General features: G+C 40.2%; 1 protein-coding gene across 2 annotated transcripts in view; it reads right to left on the bottom strand.

Annotated features, from left to right (window-relative positions):
• Positions 1-4,333: 4,333 nt before the first annotated feature.
• Gdap2 (ganglioside induced differentiation associated protein 2) overlaps positions 4,334-21,108 on the bottom strand; it is a 50,136-nt gene continuing 33,361 nt past the window's right edge. The window contains exons 11-14 of one of the 2 annotated variants that reach the window (XM_059265955.1): positions 19,054-19,193; positions 16,821-16,875; positions 8,986-9,129; positions 4,334-5,198 (exon numbers count right to left, since the gene is read on the bottom strand). In XM_059265955.1, coding sequence (XP_059121938.1) covers positions 5,151-5,198; positions 8,986-9,129; positions 16,821-16,875; positions 19,054-19,193 — 387 coding nt within the window. In that variant the 3' untranslated portion in view covers positions 4,334-5,150. Of the gene's footprint in view, positions 5,199-8,985; positions 9,130-16,820; positions 16,876-19,053; positions 19,194-21,108 lie in introns of those variants that run through there. The other variant, XM_059265956.1, reaches the window with a different exon arrangement.

The raw sequence follows: 21,108 nt of genomic DNA, 5'->3' as shown, positions 1-21,108 counted from the left end.
AAGATGCAGACAGAATTCTTAGTTCTGGGGTGGGGCTGGAGTCTGTAAGTAATTCCTAGTAAGTCAATGGATCATAATCCACAAGATCCAGTGAAGGCCATCTGGATGGCCCTCCATGCTGTTTGCTTTGGAGTAACAACGGCTCTGGCTTGTAGGAGCTTCAGAGACACAGGCACACCTTAGCAATTTATTCTAGGCCACACTATGATCCTGTCCCAGGGTCCTTAGAGAAATGACACTCTCTAATGGGACCTTTCTTTTATTGCATTTCTACTTGGCTGAAATATATCTTTTATAATGTCTCTGGTCTCTAGCATTGCCTGGAGTGGTACAGGAAGCTGGGCACTGCACTCTACTTGTTCACACCCTCCTAGACTTGCTGTTCAGATAGGCCAAACAGGCAAGTTCTACACAATGGAACATTCATGAATGGAAGTGATGTGTGTCATTTCTGGGTCTGGCACATAAAATTTTTGTGGGGTAAGTCTTCTAGCTCTTTCCCATCTGCCAGCTTGAACCAGAGGTGCGTGGGTCCTTTAGAAGCCATGCTGGATCCAGATCCATCAGTAGTTGGATGAGGTTTCTAGCACGACAATTAGGGTGTTTGGCCATCCCATCACCAGAGTAGGTCAGTTCGGATTGTCTCTCGACCATTGCCAGCAGTCTATTGTGGGGGTATCTTTGTGGATTTCTGTGGGCCTCTCTAGCACTTTGTTTCTTCCTATTCTCATGTGGTCTTCATTTACCATGGTCTCCTATTCCTTGTTCTCCCTCTCTGTTTTTGATCCATGACTAGGCCCCAGGTGGATCTCTGGGAGTCCAATTAGCGAGAATGAGGAGGGTTTATATGAGAGAGAATTGTTGAGACCAAGGTCGGATAAAGCACAGAGACAAATAGCCAAACAAACGGAAACACATGAAATATGAACCAATGGCTGAGGGGTCACCAACTGGATCAGGCCCTCTGAGTGGGTGAGACAGTTGATTGGCCTGATCTGTTTGGGAGGCATCCAGGCAGTGGGACCGGGTCCTGTGCTCATTGCATGAGTTGGCTGTTTGAAACCTGGGGCCTATGCAGGGTCCCTTGGCTCAGCATGGGAGGAGGGGACTGGACCTACCTGGACTGAGTCCACCAGGTTGATCTCAGTCTGTGGGGAAGGCTTTGCCCTGGAGGAGATTGGAATGGGGGGCGGGCTGGGGGGAAGGTGAGGGGGGTGGGAGGGGGGAGAACAAGGGAATCTGTGGCTGATATGTAGAACTGAATTGTATTGCAAAATAAAAATTAAAAAAAAAATAAATAAAATAAGAAAATTAAAAAAAAAAAAAAAAAAAAAAAAGAAGCCATGCTGGAGATGGATCTTCAATATTACGGAGGCTTGCCTGTGGATCAGGTCTTAGAGAAAAGCTGAGCTGTTGCTAGACCACCAGGAACACATGTTAAAGTTGTTTGAGAGAAACTTTTCTATTGTGTTTAAGTTCTCAGCCATTTTCGGTTTGTCATACAGCCCCTGTTAGTTTACTAGTGTAGAGTTCACTAGTGACCATTTGAATAGTGTCTCTCTGGGTTGGTTGTTTTATTAGAAACAATTTGAGAATGTCTGGGCTGAACATGGACTCCTGATAACTTAGTCTCCCCTGCAAAAGCCTGTGTAATGTTTCCCTGAGCCTCTTCATTCATACAGCTGGCACTGATCTGGGAGTCCACACCTGTGCAGTGTTCCGGGGGACAGAAGCTCATCCCATTCCAATCACCATTATCTGGGTGTTACTTGGTTACCAAAGTGCACTGAGCCATTCCTCCAGCCTTAAAAGGTCGTTTTCAATGTAAATCAACATGAACTCCCACCCCAAGTATTCTCCCAGGTCCTGATGGAGGGCTGACCTCTGCTGTTAGTTCCTGCTCGCTGCTGCCTCTTGGGAACCTCGTTGAGCAAGTGCAACCTAAAAATGGAGGACTATGTTTTAAAGCCTTTCCTATGGGGATAGAAGAGAGAACAGCAAAGTCAAAGGGCTGGGCACACATTTTTATCCACCAATCTGTAGGTGGCAGTCATCCTGAAGCTTACAGCCTATGTGTTCTGGCTTTAATCCAAGTTCCTGGGACTCCATGTCTTCATCTGTAAAACAGGAGTTCAGGGATTCTCAAGAGGAAAACAATGTCTCTTTCACAGTACAACTTGATGCCTATTTTACCATTAGAAATAACCTCTCTACAAACAACTTAAAACCCCAATAATTTATAATAAACACCCCAAAATGTAAATGCTCAGACACACCTAAATTAGGAGACATAATTGAAAAGAATAAGATTGGATAGTAAAGCTGCAAAAGATTAGAAATCATCAGACACACACACACACACACACACACACACACACACACACAGACAATTTTAGTTTTATTCAGTAATAGAAGAAAATGACTTTAGCTGAAGTACAGCTGACATCTCAAATCAAGAAGCAGACTGCTAAAATGTAGATCCAAAAACTTGTATGTGTGTGAGTTGGGAAAACTCAAGTATGTGCTGAAGCAAATGTATTATAAATTATATCCTGTTTGCCTCTATCAATTAATAAACTGGTATTTCCTAGGTTGTATCTTTAGCAATTCAACTAGAACTTGGCAAGACCAAGGTTAAACTAGATTAAGGACTTGGTGGTGCTCTGGACTAATACCAGGTCTTAAGGACCGCCACCAAGTTACCTTGTTATTCTCTAATACACTGTTGAAAGCCTCTTGTGTTCTCTAGGCTATCCAAACTTTTCACAGAACAAATGTACACGACCATGTTACCAAGGCCACTCTGTCTCCCCTCTCAGAAACAATATATAACACTTCAGAAAATTATGAAAGCATGAGCAGTCCCACACTAACTGTGTTCTACGTAGTGGCCATTACCTTTCTTTAGTTACTATTACAGTATGAAACAGTTGCTATGTACAGTTTTCCCCACCTTTATAGTCCAGTGTCAATTAGGCTAGAATATCAGCACGTGGAGATTTTTACTCATATGAAAAAAGGAATATCCTTTAAGAAATATTGCCTACAAGAAACCACAAGCTGCACAAATTTGGGTATAGTGGGATATGTTTATAATCCCAGCACTCTAGAGGCTGAGACAGGGGGATCACGCTGGGGACAGCCTGGGCTACATAGTGAGACTCTGAATAATACAGACATTGCTCATATACACCTTTCTCTGTTCAAATAGCAAGGTAGATTACAGCTTCTACTATGGAGAGTGGGAACAGCTTAGGCCAGCTGTCAGCTCTTGGTAGCTAAGTCCAGCATTAGCAGAGCAGGTGCATTGCTACAGTGCTCCTAGTGAGCAATGCCTCAGATCAAAGGACCCAACAACTGCTGTAGGAGAGGAAGCTAAAATATCAGGTAGTTTAAGGATGAAAGGGTTAAAGTAAGTTTTCACCTGACATCTGACGATGTAGAACGTACCAGGAAGTCCTTACCATGTAGGTAGACAGAACAAAGGAGTGGCTTTCATGTCTAACAACGACACCTATCCAAGAAACAGGAGGCACTTTTTGTCTCTATGAAACTATATAAAATGATGTCTTCTCTCTTCTTTTCCTCTACTGAAGAGTGTTTAGGCAAAGAGGAACGGATCCTTGGAAGCACCGACTGTTTTCACTATCCCTTTAAATTCTCACATGAGCTCAGAATGATTCTTTTTCTTCTCTGAACTGCGAATGTGCATGATACAGTGAAGGAGATAGAGGTGGGTGTGTGTGGGCACCAAAAGGACCATAAAGACACCCACATGGAAACGATAATGCTTTGACCTTAATTCAAGAAGAAACTGTTAATGGGTAACAGATGTCTCTCGTTAAATGGCAGCATTGTAGGAGAGGCAGCAGAAAAGCTACAAAGCAGGAAGTGGTCAGAGGGTCAGGGGTGGGATTTTTTTGTGCCCCACCCCCAAACAGAACTCAACACTCAAAAGGTACCAAGGCCCATGGAATGTCGTACAGAATTCCTTTATATATTTACTCTCATTAACATTAAGAACTAACTGAAGGCACTCTACCATACTCCCAACTCTCTCAACCCTCTGAATCCTGGAACAGCCAAGTTCTTTCTAAAAGCTATCTTCATGTTACCTCTGTGAGGTAGGCTGCATAATTCCAATTTTCACCCATAAACAAGCTAAGGCACACATAGAGCTCAAGTGGCAAAAGTCTTCTGGAGAGTGAATTATCAGGTCCTTGGATTTGTGTACTATTATACACTTCTACTCTATGATGGAGGCCACTCAAGAGATACTAGCCAACACAATTATGTATGACTCTGTGAAGACAGCAGTGTGGTCAGGCATGGAGTCTTAGCAAATGCTCTTTACTTAGGAGTGCTGTTAGCACATACATTCTTTAGATAAGGAGACCAATCACAAGATTATATAGAGAGAGTTGAAGATACAGTCTTTGTGTTCCCCACACTGCTGAGATCTGAACAGTGTTGATCTTAACAAACCGTATAATCCAGGAAGCACTTACAGCTCACTCTTACCTTTACCACCAAAGTGCAAGTCCTATGTTTTGCTGAAGATTTTTATAGTTTTAATCAGACACATTTCCATATTCTTGGTCCTGGACAATTCTATATTATAATCAAATCATCTGTATAAAATGTAGATGGTATTAAAGCCAGGGTTTGAGGGAAACAATGCATCTGTTCAGCATACATTGGTTGTATACACTTTGAGAAACACTTAAACACACAAAGGAAGCGTGCACTGTTTAAGAGATGCTGTGAACAATGTTGGTGGCCTGTATAGCGGAGAGTCCGAAGCGTGCACTGTAAGAGATGATGTGAGCATGTTGCTGGCCTGTGTAACAGAGCGTCCAGAGTCCAGGAAACTGAAGACACTCAAAAGTTGATCCTCAGTTTCTATTAATGCTCTAAAAACGAACATTTCCATTTGATACAAATATACAAATTTAAAATGTATGCAGTTCCTTATGGCCTACCAGTTTTAGACTGTTTATGTGCCAGAAAATATATAGTCAATAAAAAAATACCAGAGAGGTGGGGACAAAAGCTCTCTGGATCTGTACAGCAAAAATGAACATCACTTCGATAGGTGGTGAGTTGTGAAATGGAATTCTGTGACCAAGAAGTCCTGGGAAGACGGAAGGTCACAAATCCGGTGATGGAGGATAAGACGCAAAATAAGGCCCATTTTCCTGTGGAGAGAAAACAGATGAGAGCTTTAAGCAACGAGGCAAGTTAAGAAGATATGCAAAACAGGGACTTGCAATACATGGAAAAGTGCATGTGAAATGTCCAGCACATAGGTGGCGCTGAGCAGTCTCACTGGAGTGTGTGAGAACTCGTGTAAAGTAGGGAGAAGCCACAAGAATGACAATGTGCTTCAGTAACAGCGTTGTTTATTGAACATTCTGGGTCCTGGACTAGTTACAGACTCCTTGTTTTCACTGCTCTTTTAAGTTCTCACATGATGTCACAAAATGGGTAACATCCTCACTTTACCGACAAGGAAAACGAAGAGCACACAGATTATATAATTCAACTAAAGTGCCTCCTGGGTAACAGGCTGAGCTTAAATTTAAAGATAAGTTTGTCTTGACACTGGACACTTGCTCGATGGTGTTACTTTCCCATTGCTGATTCTCCATTTAGTTATGGAACAATAAAAACGATTTCTGAAGAATTTAGTAGCTGTCACTGCTTGGCAGCAGGCATCTTCAGGACACGCCCAAGTGGCAAGGCTTGTAACAATTACAGTTCTCAGGCCATTTAGCTCCACGTCAAGATGGAGAATTAAATGCCAGAAGCTAATGTCAAATGTAGAAAGCAACCAACTAGTGTAAGGAGAAATTCTTTGGCCCCCACGTTGGGTAATCGTGGTTAAAAACAAGGCAGCTAACTTTATGGTAGGAGGGTCCTAGATTAGACTTATGAGATGTAAGACTGGAGTCTCACTTTTAGGAAAAGTATTTCTTTGGCAAAGATCTTGTTTTTCAGTAAGCCACAAGCAGAAAATCTTACCATTAATATAAGGCAACAGTCAGGAATGATGAGGGAGGAGGAGGAGGAGGAAGAGGAAGTGTAGATTGCTTCATGGCATTTACCTCAGAGTTAAAGGGATCATTGAGTCAGACCTGGTCTTTAACCTAGTGGGCAGTTTTAATGTTATGGAGTCAAAATGAGCCAGAAGCTCAGCCATTCTTCAGAGCAGATGCTCTGAGCAGAAATTGAGCCTGGTGTCATAACCAGGAAATCAAAAGGACATCTAAGAAGACTTTCTGATAACAAGTAAATCTGACCAGGTATGGGGGAAAAAAGAAAATAGAAACAAATCTCAGAATTGGCTACATTTCTGGAAACTTAGGGGAAAATACATAGTTTGCATTTTAGCATGTCTATCATGATCAGTAATCTAAGCAATTCTGTATTTTTAATATGCAGAAAGTAATGCCCCGAGAAACATATCCCCAAAGAGAAATCAATTCTGAACACCTCTGACGGGTTCTCTTCTAGTCTCCTGTGCTATTTTCCAAAGCTTTTCATATCTGCATTGATTTTTGTGGAAACCAATGGTGCATGTCTGATATGCAATGCCATGAAACAGAGCTTCCTACATTAACTTCACACTGGGCAGGAGATCACTGAGCCACCAACTAGCTTCTCTATTTCTGGAAACAATCACAGTAATTTAAAGAATTCTCACCAGTCAAAATGGTATACTCTGATTTTATTTGTAAGAATGCTGACTCGCTCTTTTCTGGAAGTTGCCTCAGTATTATTTTTACTGCTTTTCAAAGGTCCCTTTTAATCTTACAGAAACTGTTGGCTTCCTAAATGACATAAATCTTTGAAATGGTTTTTTAAGTCCACTGAAACTGATACCAATCAACACCAATTCAGTCTTTTACCAAATAAAGAACCTATTATGTGCTATCAAGTGTAAGGCACAACAAAACAAGGCATGCCAACTCTGCACTCCTTTTTTCCAATTGTGATATCAATTCTCCTTACCAATCATTATCCAACCACCTCCTGGTATCTCAGGCCCACATTCCATAGACTCCCTGTCACACACTGAACACGCTACCTGGACCTCCTGGTATCTCAGGCCCACATTCCATAGACTCTGTGTCACACACTGAACACGCTACCTGGACCTTTCCCAAGTCTTGAGAGACTTTCCCTCACACTGCTTCTCTGGGGCACAGAAATACCAACCATCAAAAGCACTTGCTTTCTCCTCCATCTCCCATGGCTACTTTGTCTCCAGATGTGGCAGCTCTAAACGCGTCCTAACTTCAAGGCCCTGCCGCCCTCAGCAGCACAGCTTCCCTCTGGTCTCAGCCGAGGCCCAGTCCTTCCTGTAGACTTGCCTTTCTCTTCATCACACTCTCTGCTCTTCCACAATGGCTTCTCTGCAGAGGAATGTAATGGCCGCTCTCCCTCCTAGAACACTCCCCACTGACGGCAAAGCCAATGCCCTTCAGCACTGCACACAGTGGCAGAATGTCATGCTATGTGTGCCCTCTGCCTGTCCCTGAACACTGTCTCCTCATACTCCAACCCCCTCATTTTTTGCCTGTCTTCAGTCCTCATAGACAGATGGTATAATATCTCCACTCTAGAAAACTCTAGTACAGGTAGAGAGATGTTTAATGAGTCAACTGTTAGCTAGAAGTTATACTTCCTTTGACCAATCCCGTCATTGTGTTCTTTTTGATACTCAAAACAACAGAAAGCTAAAACACACAGGCAAAACAAAAGCAAGCTCAAGTCTGGTAGAGTAATCTTTCAGCATTTGCAGGAAAAAAGTGATACATTTAGGTAGTAGCTTAGAAATGTCATTCAAATTTTGGGTATCCAAATGTTCTTCTGTGCGTTACATTTCCTGCTATTAATTCAAGCATGACAGGTGGAGTTCAAAGGCAGGCAACAGTCAGTTAGAATACTCCAGAGGATACTCCAGCAATCTTCAAGTAAACACACACTGAAGTAGCTTTTTCCCACCCCATATATTGAATGATCTTTGTTCTATGATCTAGCTGCTCCAGTTACAAATCCTTTCTGTGCAACAGCCAAATGTGAAATTTTATTAGCTATTAGGACACATTAAATATTTTGCTTTCCACATAAGGGGAACAGAAGTCATTGTTGAAGTTGGAGACAGTTTAGAGAGAAATGCCCTGCATGACTTTTCCTTGAAGGTATACAACATATTACATAACAACCAGGGGAGAATACTTCAGACTCAGTATTACTTTCCAATATGTCCTCTGGCTCACGCATAAGGATACATAATCAGCAACAGCTAGACAAGGTGCTTGATTAACTTTTGGCAAAGTTCTCAATTAAAAAAATATTCAAAAGGTGATGTTGTTAATACATACAATAGAAAAGAATTTTAGTGAAGTTCAAGAGATGGTGTAACTAGTTCTTCAGCAACAGACCTATGAATGTACCTATAAATAACATCACTAACATGGTAGATATATTAACAACATTACCATAATCTTGAGAAAATACTGAGAGGCTGCCTGACTTAATGTCTATGCTGCCAGTGGACACCAGTCCAGTCTGGCTGTTCATATAGCTAAAAAGTCTCAATCTTAAGAAACTGTCCACAACCAAAGACCAGCTTTAAATTCATGACTGGAAAGTCCTCTTGGGTTACTGCATGAAAAAAATACTAAATTATTATTCCAAAGCTCACAGCTGCTGCTCTGCAGCACACTTCACACACTCACATGCTTACACCTGCTGCTCTGTAGCATGTTTACATACTCATACGCTCACAGGTGCTGCTCTGTAGCATATACTGTTTCTCAGCACACTGCACATCCAAGAGTATATCTACATATGAGACAAGCTCTGTGAAGCAGCCTCCTTACTATGCATGTAGCATATAACACACTCAGATACTCAAACCTGCCGCTCTGTAACACACTCATACACTACACAAGGCAAAGGAGAACAGGCACTTACCCTGGCATCATATTCAAGGACAAAAGGAGGAAAGTCTATCTGCTCTGGTGATATGGCAGAAAAGAGCTGGTGTAGGCTGTCTATGTGGTGGATTTTGTCCTTCAATCCTGAGACAGAAAAGGTGGTGAAAAACCATGTTGAGACCTGATTAATAGGAGAGAAAAATAATTTAAGCCAATAGCCACCATTAAAAACAGATACACCTTTGAAATTTTATACTAGTTAAAATCTGAATTCAAGATATTTGAATTGTACAATAACAAGTTATTTTTTTAAAGTGCAGTTTGTAGTTCGTTAATGAGTTGCACAATAATTTCACAGATTACAAGGAACATTTATAAAAAAGAACAATGACATCACTGGGGCTACAATAAGGAGGCTGTTTCACAGAGCTTTTGTCTCAGTGCAGGTACACTCCTGTACGTACAGTATGCTGAGACACAGCATATGCTCCTGACCCGTGACTGAAGCTATGTGCAATTCCTACCTCCTGGGAAGGGAAAATGGAGGTCACTGGGTACATCCCACTCCAGGGCAGGCCCCATGCCAGGAGTAGTTGGCCAACACAAAATGGGACTCCATGGCTTTTGTGTATTTGTTTTATTTTTTGTTTGATTGTTGCTTGCCTTGGGTTTGGATGTTGGAGCGGGGAGGGAGGGAGGGAGAGAGACAGGAGCACAAGTTTGGGCAAACAGGGAGGATCTGGGAGGAGGTGGGGGAGGGAAAAGAATATGATTCAAATATATTGTTTGGAAAAAAGGCTTCTGTGTTATTTAGTATAATAATCGATACTTTGGTACAGTAGGTTTAGGTATCTTGGAACTCAGATATTTTCCCTTGATAAGTACCATATGGTCTCCGTTGAAGCCAATCAATGCAGTGTGTATGTGTGTGAGTGTGTTTACACAGACATATATACAAGGGATTTTTCTTCAGCTGTAAAGAAGAATGAGATTAACTCATTTACAGAAAAATGGATGGAAATGGAGATTATGATGTTAAGCAAAATAAGTCAGATTACAAAGACAACATTATACATTTTCTCCTATATGTAGAATCCAGATATAAGAAATAATAATGGGGACTGAATATGATCTAAGTGCATTATATACATGTGTGAAAATGAAACTTACCCCCCCTTTTTTTATAAATATGCTTTGATTGTCTCCCCCCCCCCCCCAGCTGAGGACCAAACCCAGGGCCTTGCGCTTGCTAGGCAAGCGCTCTACCACTGAGCTAAATCCCCAACCCCACTTTGATTGTTTTTAAAGGTAGAAAACCAGTGAATCTCACCTTTATTTAAGTCACTTTACAAAATGTAAGTGAAAGGGTTTGTTAGTTCAGGAAAAAAAAAAAAGAAAGAAAGTTTCTGGTAGCAAGCGGTATTTCTGATATCAAGCTACAACTTATATTTATTTACCTATCTGATTTTTTATCAACAGGTTACACAACAGTCCAATGAGGTAGGTGTGACAATGTTGCTATCCCCATTTACAAAAGATGGAAGCAGATGCACAGGAGTTTTCAGTGGACTGTCCAATATATTCGAAAACAGTACTAAAACCCCTCGATAGACCACAGCCACTTTGGGTAGCTTGCACGTCACTCTGGGTGCTTTCCATTCATGTACTGTTTTTATTAATTTCTCTTTGGTATGCTACCACATTCTTTAGTGGCTCTTCCAAACCTTTAACATATCCCAAGCCCCTAATATGGCATACTTCCTTCCCTAATGTGACATAATTCCTTTAAACTTACTTGTAAGATAAGACACATAATAAACAACACTGAACTACATTATCACTATGTAAAGCCTAGTCAAATTTCCCAAACTGGTATAGGTGTCATCCCCCATTTCTCACTTACTACTCTAGGCTATTCCTTCCGTTGACTCTTCTATTCTCCCACTTAAATCTCACTTGCAGAGACCTGAGACTTGGTCCTACTTTCTACTATTTCAGTTACATTCATTTCTGCAGTCTCTCTGGTTTCTAGAAGACAATCCTGGAATGACTTTATCTACAGAGCTGGGTTCCAAGCACTTGTTAAAGGATGAATGAATATTAAGGCCTATTTTATGATGGTCTTTGTGGCCTGGGTCATTATTGATGTCAGCTACATTACTGATGGCTGATGCACAGCCTCAAATTCCCATATTATTATCTGGATTTCCTTTTCTCCCATATTTCAGGTTTATTGGGAGGATTGATATAGAGTAGGGGAAACATGAGGCAAGAGTAGAATCAAATGAGTTGAACAGTAAAGGAACTGCTCATCAAAATGAACTTGTGTTAACGAGTGCTACCACACACCCTTTCCGGAAACAAGCTTCTAGAAACTAGATTAGGAAGCATTTCTGGTATGAGCTTGAAAACTCATCACTGACATAGCTGGTGAACTCGATGAGGAGACTATGTGCAGGGACTAGCCCCACACCAGCTGTCTGCTCTGCACTTCACACTTCCCTGGATTTTTTTTCCAGTTTCTTACCTCAAATCTTTTTACATGTCTTGCTTCAGCCCTGACATCTTTATCCTCAAATCTTTAACTAACTATTGTCCTATTTGAAGATTTCCTTGGCCCATTTTTCATCCAAAGCTGCAAAAGGACATTCCTTCTAAGTGTTCCAACTGCACCTTGTGCCTCCACGCTACTGCATAACAATGAACAGTGTGGAAACATTAGCTGATGCTCTAGTCTGAAAGTTCTGTAATGAAGAACCATGTCAGACTCATAGTCTGATGCTCAGCATTTATCTAGAACTCACCATTTGCTCAAAGAAATGAACAGATGGAGTCTGTAGCTTACTTTACCACTACTCAGGGAAAGTACAGCACTCCTTCATAAATCACACTTCTTTCTCAGTTTCTCCATCTATGAAATGAAGTTACATTTGTATGATATTTTAAGGTCTGTTGTTATCCAATTCTTTGACAGGACTCTTAAGTAGGCTATACTGTACTGACATGGTGCAGTGTTGATGGAAAAGGGTGGGGGGCTGCTGTGGGCTAATGCTCTTGTACACTGGTTTAATAAAACACTGATTGGCCAGTAGCCAGGCAGGATATAAAGGCGGGGCAAACAGACTATAAAAATTCTGGGAAGAAGGACAGAGTCAGAAGTCACCAGCCAGACACAGAGGAAGCAAGATGACAAGGCAGAACTGAGAAAAGGTACCAAGCCACATGGCTAAATATAGATAAGAATTATGGGTTAATTTAAGTGTAAGAGCTAGTTAGTAATAAGCCTGAGCTAATGGTCAAGCAGTTATAAGTCATATTAATTCTCTGAGTGATTATTTTATAAGTGGCTGCAGACTGCAGGGGGCCAGGCAGGACTGGAGAAAACTTCTGACTACATTTGGTGCTCACCATTGGGCATGGATCCACATAGACCTAAGAAAGCTTCAAGATTCTGAATGCACAGAAACGGAGCCACACTGGGCTTCCTAGTCTCACATTCTCATCCCAGTAGCAGCGCAGACTTGTCTCCTAACAGCTGCCTGTGAGACGGAGCTGGCCACCATGAGCTAAGCAGCATGGCAGATTCCTGCTACAGTACACAGTGGCGTCGCTAAAGCTGTGCAGTGCACTGTGTGATACATTTAGCTTTTGCTAGTACAGACAAAAAAAAAGTTTCTCGGCTACATGGTGCTTTGATGGAGGCATAGACCCACTGCTTCCGAGAGTTGGTGGTGTGCATGGCTCCCAGGGCTGGAAGTAATTGTACAACCACCATGTTGGGAAGCTGAAGGGGGACAGAGTCAGCAGCCAGGGATGCAGCTTTAGTCCTAGCCAACCAGTTTAACAGTTTAAAATCTATTCTGGTCAGAGAAGGATCATAGATTCACAATAAGACAGATTCAGATGAAATAAAACTCTAAACTGTTTACAGTATGTATATAAAATGTACATAGGCTTGGAAGAGAGAGAAAAAGGAATATATGCAGTTATATAAAAAATAGATAGTTTTAAAAAGTGAAGTCTTTACAGAAACAGTAAAAGTAATATAAAATATAAGCCACATAAAGACAGAAATCACACAGAGTCTGGATTATATTGTCTTTGGGATTTTTAACTGCAGAAAGACATTTGTAAAGGCTGCTAAGTTAAACCAATATAGATATTCCCAAAATACTGTTTATAAATGTTTATTTTTATTTAAAGGGGGCTGATTATAAATGCAATCTCTTTCTAAAAGATAAAAAGGGGATATGATATACATATGATAGGATGATAGGATATGTAGATTATTGAATCTACTTTTAAAGAGCAACTTGTTTAAAATGTTTTACATTGCTATAGATTTTAGTTTATTACAAATTTAAAGTTAATTTTATTATACTGTATGTATATTTCTACTCTTGTTTAAGGTATTATGTTTATACAGCTCATTTAAAATTATAATGTATAATTAAAAAATACAGATTAATAATTAGTCATCTACGATAATCCAACTTATAGTCATGTTAGTTAAGTTTTCTAGGTATACATAGATGGACCCATGGAAAAATGACCACTAAATTTTGTCAAAACAAGGTGAGATGGTCTTTCAGGTTCCTCCTTCACAGAGGAGACTGATAGACATTCTGCAGGACACAGGGAGAAGCCACTATGAGACTCTAAGCCTATAGGCTGAAGATGGATGCCCCAATGATACAGAGGAACTTTGGATGACTGTCCAGGTAGCCAGCTGTGTCTGTCATTCTAGATTTTTGGAAATTGCTTACAATGCATTTCCTGTTTACTTAGGTAATATTATATCCTTTTGGGGTCTTTGATGTAGTTTAAGACTAGATAGTTATAATTTTCCTTGGTTATGATAAAGATAAATTAGATATGAAACTTTAGACTCACAAATATAGGATAGATGATAGAATATTTTCTTTAATTTTGCCAAATACAAATAGACTGGATATTGTAATTGCAATTCTTGCTTGATAACTGTTTTGTTATATGTAATTTTACTATGTTAAAGTTAAAACCTTCCTTTTTGATTTGACAGAAAAGGAGAAATGCTGTGGGATAATGCTCTTGTACACTGGTTTAATAAAACACTGATTGGCCAGTAGCCAGGCAGGAAGTATAGGCAGGGTGATCCGATGAGGAGAATTCTGGGAAGAGGAAGGGCAGAGTCAGGAGTCACCAGCCAGACACAGAAGAAGTAAGATGACAAGGCAGAACTGAGAAAAGGTACCAAGCCATGTGGCTAAATATAGATAAGAATTACGCGTTAATTTAAGTGTAAGAGCTAGTTAGTAAGAAGCCTGAGCTAATGGTCAAGCAGTTATAAATAATATTAAGTCTCTGTTGATTATTTTGTAAGTGGCTGCAGACTGCAGGGGACCAGGTGGGACCAGAGAAAACTCCCGACTACAGGGGGCAGGCAGCACCGAGGAAGCATGGGCAGACCTTAAGCATCCCATCTGCCGAAGAGAAACCAAACCTGACAGTGTCTCTCATCTTGTCTTCTTTTTATATCCCATTCGTGTTGGCAGGAGAAAATTATTCAAAGCAGACAGAAGTGGAAACTCAGTTAAAAGGTACTGTTTGAGAAGACCCTAGAATACCAATTTTGCCTTTTTTTCCATTTTAGTTTTATATGCCTTAGCTTTAAATTTTCAATTGTTTATAACATAAGCTAAAAAAAAATACACATTAAGGTATGCTTTCATTATTTAGTATCTACAATAAAAAACTGAAGAAAATTAACAATTTTTTGGAAAGAATAATTCAGATGTTTTTGTGAATGCTAGATATTTTTCCATCTAATTATTCAAAAATGCAAAGCCAAAAATAAAGGTCACAGAACATAAGCCAAGAAGATACAGTTCACACATTGCGCTCAAATAATCTCCTGGGGCTTACATTCTATTAGCTTTCTTTCTATCAGTAAACATCATGGAAGAAAAAGCAATTTAACAAGCAATTAATTTAATACCATGTTGGTCAGAATGGCTTGGAAATGACACGAACATATGGAAGTCAGAATGGTGATGATTTGATAATTTGTTAATTTTATCTCCTATTTAGAAACATTCTACATATAGTTTTGATTTACTAAAATTTATATAGGATTTTATTATATATGGACCTTACTCTCTCACTACTCATTCCCCTAAATCACAGCAAGGCAGTACAATGGCATCTGGCTGCAGCCAAGGCAGCAACCCCACACCTGAACTGACTCCAAGATGGTGGCAATGTTAGTTAACATTTGTGAGTGTCTATGTTAAGACTTGTTTTAAGGATCTTAGATGTGCCAACTCACTTCCTCCTTCTGAGTACACAGTGAGGTAGTCATTACTCCCATGCGTAAAGGATAACTTTGAAGGGCTACACCACTTAGCTGAGATGGTAAGTGAGATTGGTATAACAGAGATTAGAACCTAGGCCCCCAAATCCTGCTTCTAAACTTTAGGCTGACTACTTCCCCAAACAAGAATGAAGCACTGCATGTGTTTGAAGGCTTGGTACACACAAGAATGACTAAGGCACAGAAGGGAAGGTGAGGACAGAGGAAGGAAGGGAGCAAGGAAGGAAGGAAAAGTGGGAGGAAGTGAGTGGGTGCTTTAGATCCAGTTAAGTGGGAGAAAGATGCTAATTTCTTTAAAGAGGTTTGGAATATTCTCTAATACAGTTTAGATTCAAATCTGGCCTTTGCCACTCATTGTTGGTAATCTTGGGAAAATACTTAAACCAAGCATCAATCCCCTTGCCTATAAATGGGAATGCCACTCTTTATAAGCACACTCAAAGATAATGCAGGAAGAAACGATACACAGCAAGTGCTCAAAATAAACAATAACCCTATTGGTTATTACTATGGAAACTGGAACACAGATAAAGAAACTATCCTTAGTTAAGAAGGAACACATTTATAACACTGAAAAAGGGAGGCTACAACAGAACAGGTAGCAGGTGGTGGGATGAGTTGGGATGGGGAGGGTACAGAGTTTCTTACTGATGCATTAGTAAGGATGCCTTATGCATTTAGTAAGGATGAGGCAGGCAATATGTGAAGGAGGAACTAGTATGATGGGGCTTGTGGAGAATGAAGAGCCCCCGAGACACTTCATCAATGTGAATAGCTACAGCAGTGAAGCCTTTGAGTCCATGGAGGACTCCAAAACTCACAGCTCTATGACTTCTCCACAAGGCTTTGCATAATAAACAGAGCTTTTCTCTAGTCTAAGTTTTATGGGCAGGTGTGATGAAAGAGTAAAAGGCTATCAGTTACTAGAGTGGCTGAAGTGATGAGATGTGTACTTGACTGGACACAGGAAGATGTAAGCAAGAAGTATGACATTTTTAGAGCATATAAGGACCAAGGGATTAGATTTCTTGATGAAGTGAGGAGTAGGCACTAAAAAAGTAATTGTGAGCAAAATAGCTACATTCAACCCATTACAGGTAAACCCAAAAAGCAGAACATTAAATGTGTACTTAGAATAGAATCATCACAATGATCAAATCTATGAAATCTTAAGTGACACAATGTGGGATATTTACTAGCTACAGGATTAGACTAGGAAGGTTTCAGACAGAAAGTAATTATTGAACCAAGATATGAAAGACAAGCAGGGGTCGGCCATAAGCAGAGGGGAGAGAATGGATTCTGGGCTAACAGCACGAGCAAAGCTCAAGCACAAAAGGGCAGGGCCTGGGAAGCTATGGTTGATAAGGTTGTTCAGAAGGGTACCAGAGTCAGACACAACCAAACATCAGGAGCGCAGCAACTCAGCCAATGAACACAGCAGACAAGTCAGCAGCTACAGCATCCTGAGCACGTAGTGCACTTCAACCCAGGGTTTAGTCAAAACACTAATACTGTACCTTAGAGCGGAATGTTGGATGAACAAAATAAACAGCCTTCAAATTCCTCTTGTATCTAATCAAAACAAACAAAGTCACCGTAAGTCACACCTAGAAGTACTTATCAGTATAGACAATCAACATTTTACCTGAGTATATAAATAAACATATTCACATAGAGAAAAGCAGCAGGAGTTAATATATTGAATTTTGGGTAAAAAAATGCCAGAAATACTTAAGAGAACATTTCATTTTTAAACTGCCTACTTTAAAGGAAGTACTAAATGCTGCCCCTCACTGTGACAGAGCTACCTCAAAGAAAGACAAAGTCAATTCATACTTTAAAAACATCATTGTACATTACTTTTCATACATGGTAGAGTCTCTGAGCCCAAATATATGAAATAAGTCACTCTGAAATTACTAAAATTAAAGCAAGCATTAGGAATTAAAAGTTAGTCATGTTACAGTTTCTGCATGACCCAGAAATTCTCTGAAGGCTTTGTACTTAATCCTCTCAATGGCTCTGAGAGAGTTCCAGGACCTGAATACTCAGTGATCTGACGACCAAGAGGCAATGCCTAGAACCCAACCTGGGCCTCAGCCAGCTACTCCATGAAGCATGTTGAGGTACATCTTGAAATTTTGTTTTCCAGTAACTTAATAATCATCATCGAATTATATGAGGTTAATTGTAAAGGACTTCAGAGAAACAGCAGGACACTATTTTAGCTGAGGGTTATGTCAGTTGAAGGGCTAGTTAGTGGCAGAAGTAGATATACAGTGAAGTGTAGTTTTGCTACAAAATACTTCAAAGCACACTAAATAGGTATCTGTTAGATAATGAAAGCATTAATATTGCTAATTAAGATAAGATTTAATGGATGGTGGAAGATAATGGAAATATATCGCAATTTATCTTCTTTGCTCCCTAACTGTAAAATGGTTTTTCAACCTAACCAATAAAAACATTGTGATGTTACAAATAAAATAGGTACCAAGAGGGTAGAATGCTTTATTATTATTATTATTATTATTATTATTATTATTATTATTTAGTAACTATATCACTGAGAAAAAACTTAAAGCATTATGTTTAGTCTTGTAGTGGGGTGGTCATTAGGATTTCCATTATTATAGCAAAGGAAACATAGTTTAATGAAAATAATTTTCTAGTTCCAAGTTAGTAGTCTAGTAAATCTAAATTCTGTACATAAAATTGTGACATCTTGGGCAATGAAAGCCATCTTTTATTATTCTCCATCTTCCAGATGGAGAAAATATAAAAAGATAACAGAGCCGGGCGGTGGTGGCGCACGCCTTTAATCCCAGCACTCGGGAGGCAGAGCCAGGTGGATCTCTGTGAGTTCGAGGCCATCCTGGACTACCAAGTGAGTCCCAGGAAAGGCGCAAATCTACACAGAGAAACCCTGTCTCGAAAAACAAAAAAAAAAAAAACAAAAACAAAAACAAAAAAAAATAAAAAAAAAAAATAAAAAGATAACAGGATACTCAGCACCAGACATTGGCTCCTATGCCCTTGATCCATAAAGCCTGTCCCACCCAGTTTCTCTCCTCCCTTGTACCAATGTATGGGTAGAGTTAGAACGTCTCCAGAGACAAACTGGCCACTGATCTTATCTTACAGGGGGGAAAGCCCACTTAAACCACAAGGAAGAAATGTCAAAAAAAAAAAGTCTGTCTTCATGACTAACCAACCCCAAATCCCCACAAGGACGCCATAAACACCTGCTTTTTTCAGTCATTAGGGAGCCTGAATCTCCCAAACCAGTGTTCTTCCCTTTTGCTCAGCCTCTTCTTGTTCTAATGACCACCTTTACCTGCAAGTTTATGTTCAGCTTCAGTTTTTATTTATAATCACAGGGACAAATTTCCTTGAACCTGCGACCAGTATCTCTCCCAAAAGACTCACAGGCTACTGGATCAAGGTAAATAATGTTTACGAGTATACTCTGGCATGTATTAACACCATAGCAACCAAGGCCATACTTTCATTATTTGATACAAAGACTAGGTAGGACACCTTCCAAGGTGCTCAAAAGCGGGAAGAATACAAATGAGTTCAGTTGAATGCAAAAGGAGGGCCTCCTATAACTAAAATACCTAATGTACATGCGATAACAATCTTCGTCACATCAAATATCCTTTCACAAATCTTTACAAATGTTTGCTACTGCTTAGTGTTAAAAGTAAAGAAGCAATACCCCCTTCACAATTTCCAAAAATAACTAACTTGACATCAACGACATCGTAGAGTTTCTTCAGGAAGTCGGAGTCCAGGTGATTGTATTCACTGGTCAGTGTGTGAAAATATACCAATACATATTCCTTCACAGCGATGTGATCCATCACATGGATAAAATATAAGAGAGCCTAGAAGAGAAGAATAAAGACCATTTTTTCACAGTAGTTTACTTCCGAGAGGCCTAGAAAGGGGAAACCCCTCCCCTAAAATTAATCTAATCTACACCCGTAATTGCAGAGGGGAAGATCAGGTCAATGAGGATGAATTCTCTTAGAAAGTGAGTCATCCCAGTATTTAGTGATGCTTTCAAAGGCTGTGGCACAGTCCTTCTCTGTGATATGCTAAGTGAAGGAAGAGGATAATCAATTTCTGGCCTCTGAAATAACTCTTCAGATACCAGGAAGAGCTCTTGGATGAACTATCAGGTTTCTCCTATCTAGGTCAATGATGTCAAAACATTCAGAACTAAGATTTAATACTTCTTATAATTTTAATAAAATCCGTAAGTCTTCAAGATTCTGTTTGCATCCCATCAAGTTTTCTACACTGACGATCAGACAGACTCAGGACATGGCACAGAGCACATGATGCATGGAGCTACTCCTTCCATGCTCTGTGGAAGCTTAGCACTTCTAATGCTTATCTGAATGAGGAAAGTGGAGGGCTTTGTGGATGGCAACGCACTGGGCAACATTTCTGGAATTCAAGAGGAAAATCTAGTATGAACCTGTTTGGTTAGGGATGCATTCTATTTTAAGAAATTTAAGAGAGACACTAAAAACAAAATGAGAAATATAACCCAAGTAGGGCTGACGTGACCTAGTGGTTTGGCTGTAAACAACTGCAAAGAGGAAGCTAAACTACACCAACCAAAAGGATTACCAAGCAGGCTGTTTTCCAGTTCCTCCTCAGCAGAGTCCTTGGCATTAATGTGGATTAGGACTGAACTGCAGGCACAGCAGGCAGGAAGACATTAAGAACACAGTTGTGTGACTGTTACCTGGTCTGAACCTCACAATAAGTCTCAGTTTTTAATACGAAATGACATATCATGAAATCAGGAGTGCTATGCAACTATACACCAAGATCAAATGTGGGGTTTATATTCTTAGAAGCCATACTACTGACGGTAAGAGGGAATGGCACACTGACTATTAAGAACACAAATGGCTGCAAACAGAAACTCACGACGTAATTTTTAGCAGGTGAGTCTTTCCCTCTTTATGAATAGACTTATCTCTAATAGTCCTCCTCTTCCTCTCCTCAGACTACCTCTTTGTCCTTGCGATCCATTTTTACTCTCGCACTTGGGCAAATTAGAACACTCCTCCTGCCTTCAAATTCTCTATCTGTAAGTTATTCTACTCTCACTTACAGGACGAGCCAAAAAGAGAAAGCTGTGGGGGACAAACTCTCCTCGAAGTAAGAAAATCAATTTAAAATATATTCATTTTTAATTGCATGTGTGTATGTGTATCTGTGAGTGTACACCATGTGTGTAGGAGTGCACAGTGATATCAGACTCTCTGAAGCTGGAGTTATAGGCAACTGTGGGCCACCCAATGTGGGTGCTGCAAATTGAGTCCTATGAAAGTCACACTCACTCTTACGGCTGAGCCATCTCTGCAGCCCCAAAGAAATCCATTTGGAAACACTTCCTTCTGCCTTTTACTTATTAGTTTCCCTACTGATCCATCTCTCCTCTCCACTGTACTCGCTTCAGTCTCGCCCTCTGCCATCCCCCATGCTGGAGACTGAACCCAGGTCCCCATGGACGCTCCGTGAGCACTGTACTCTGAGCTATCTCCAGCCTCTTAGAACCATAGTGTTTAAGAGTCACAGAATATTCCATTTGTGGGTATGCCATCATCAGCTATTGGACATTTAAGTTACAACATTTTGCTTTAGAGGCCCCTGTAAGACACGGGTCTCACTGCTTTCACATATTCACCCAAATACTACTGACCTAAAGTCTGACAGCTTAGAAGTTCTGATCAGTCTAAATAGCTACGTTTTACCTTCAAATTATATGTACTTTCTCCT

This window comes from Peromyscus eremicus, chromosome 6 (assembly GCF_949786415.1).
Source record: "Peromyscus eremicus chromosome 6, PerEre_H2_v1, whole genome shotgun sequence".
NCBI classification, from domain to species: Eukaryota; Metazoa; Chordata; class Mammalia; order Rodentia; family Cricetidae; genus Peromyscus; species Peromyscus eremicus.
Note: the sequence above shows the minus strand (reverse complement) of the source record. Positions and strands in the feature narration are given on the sequence as shown.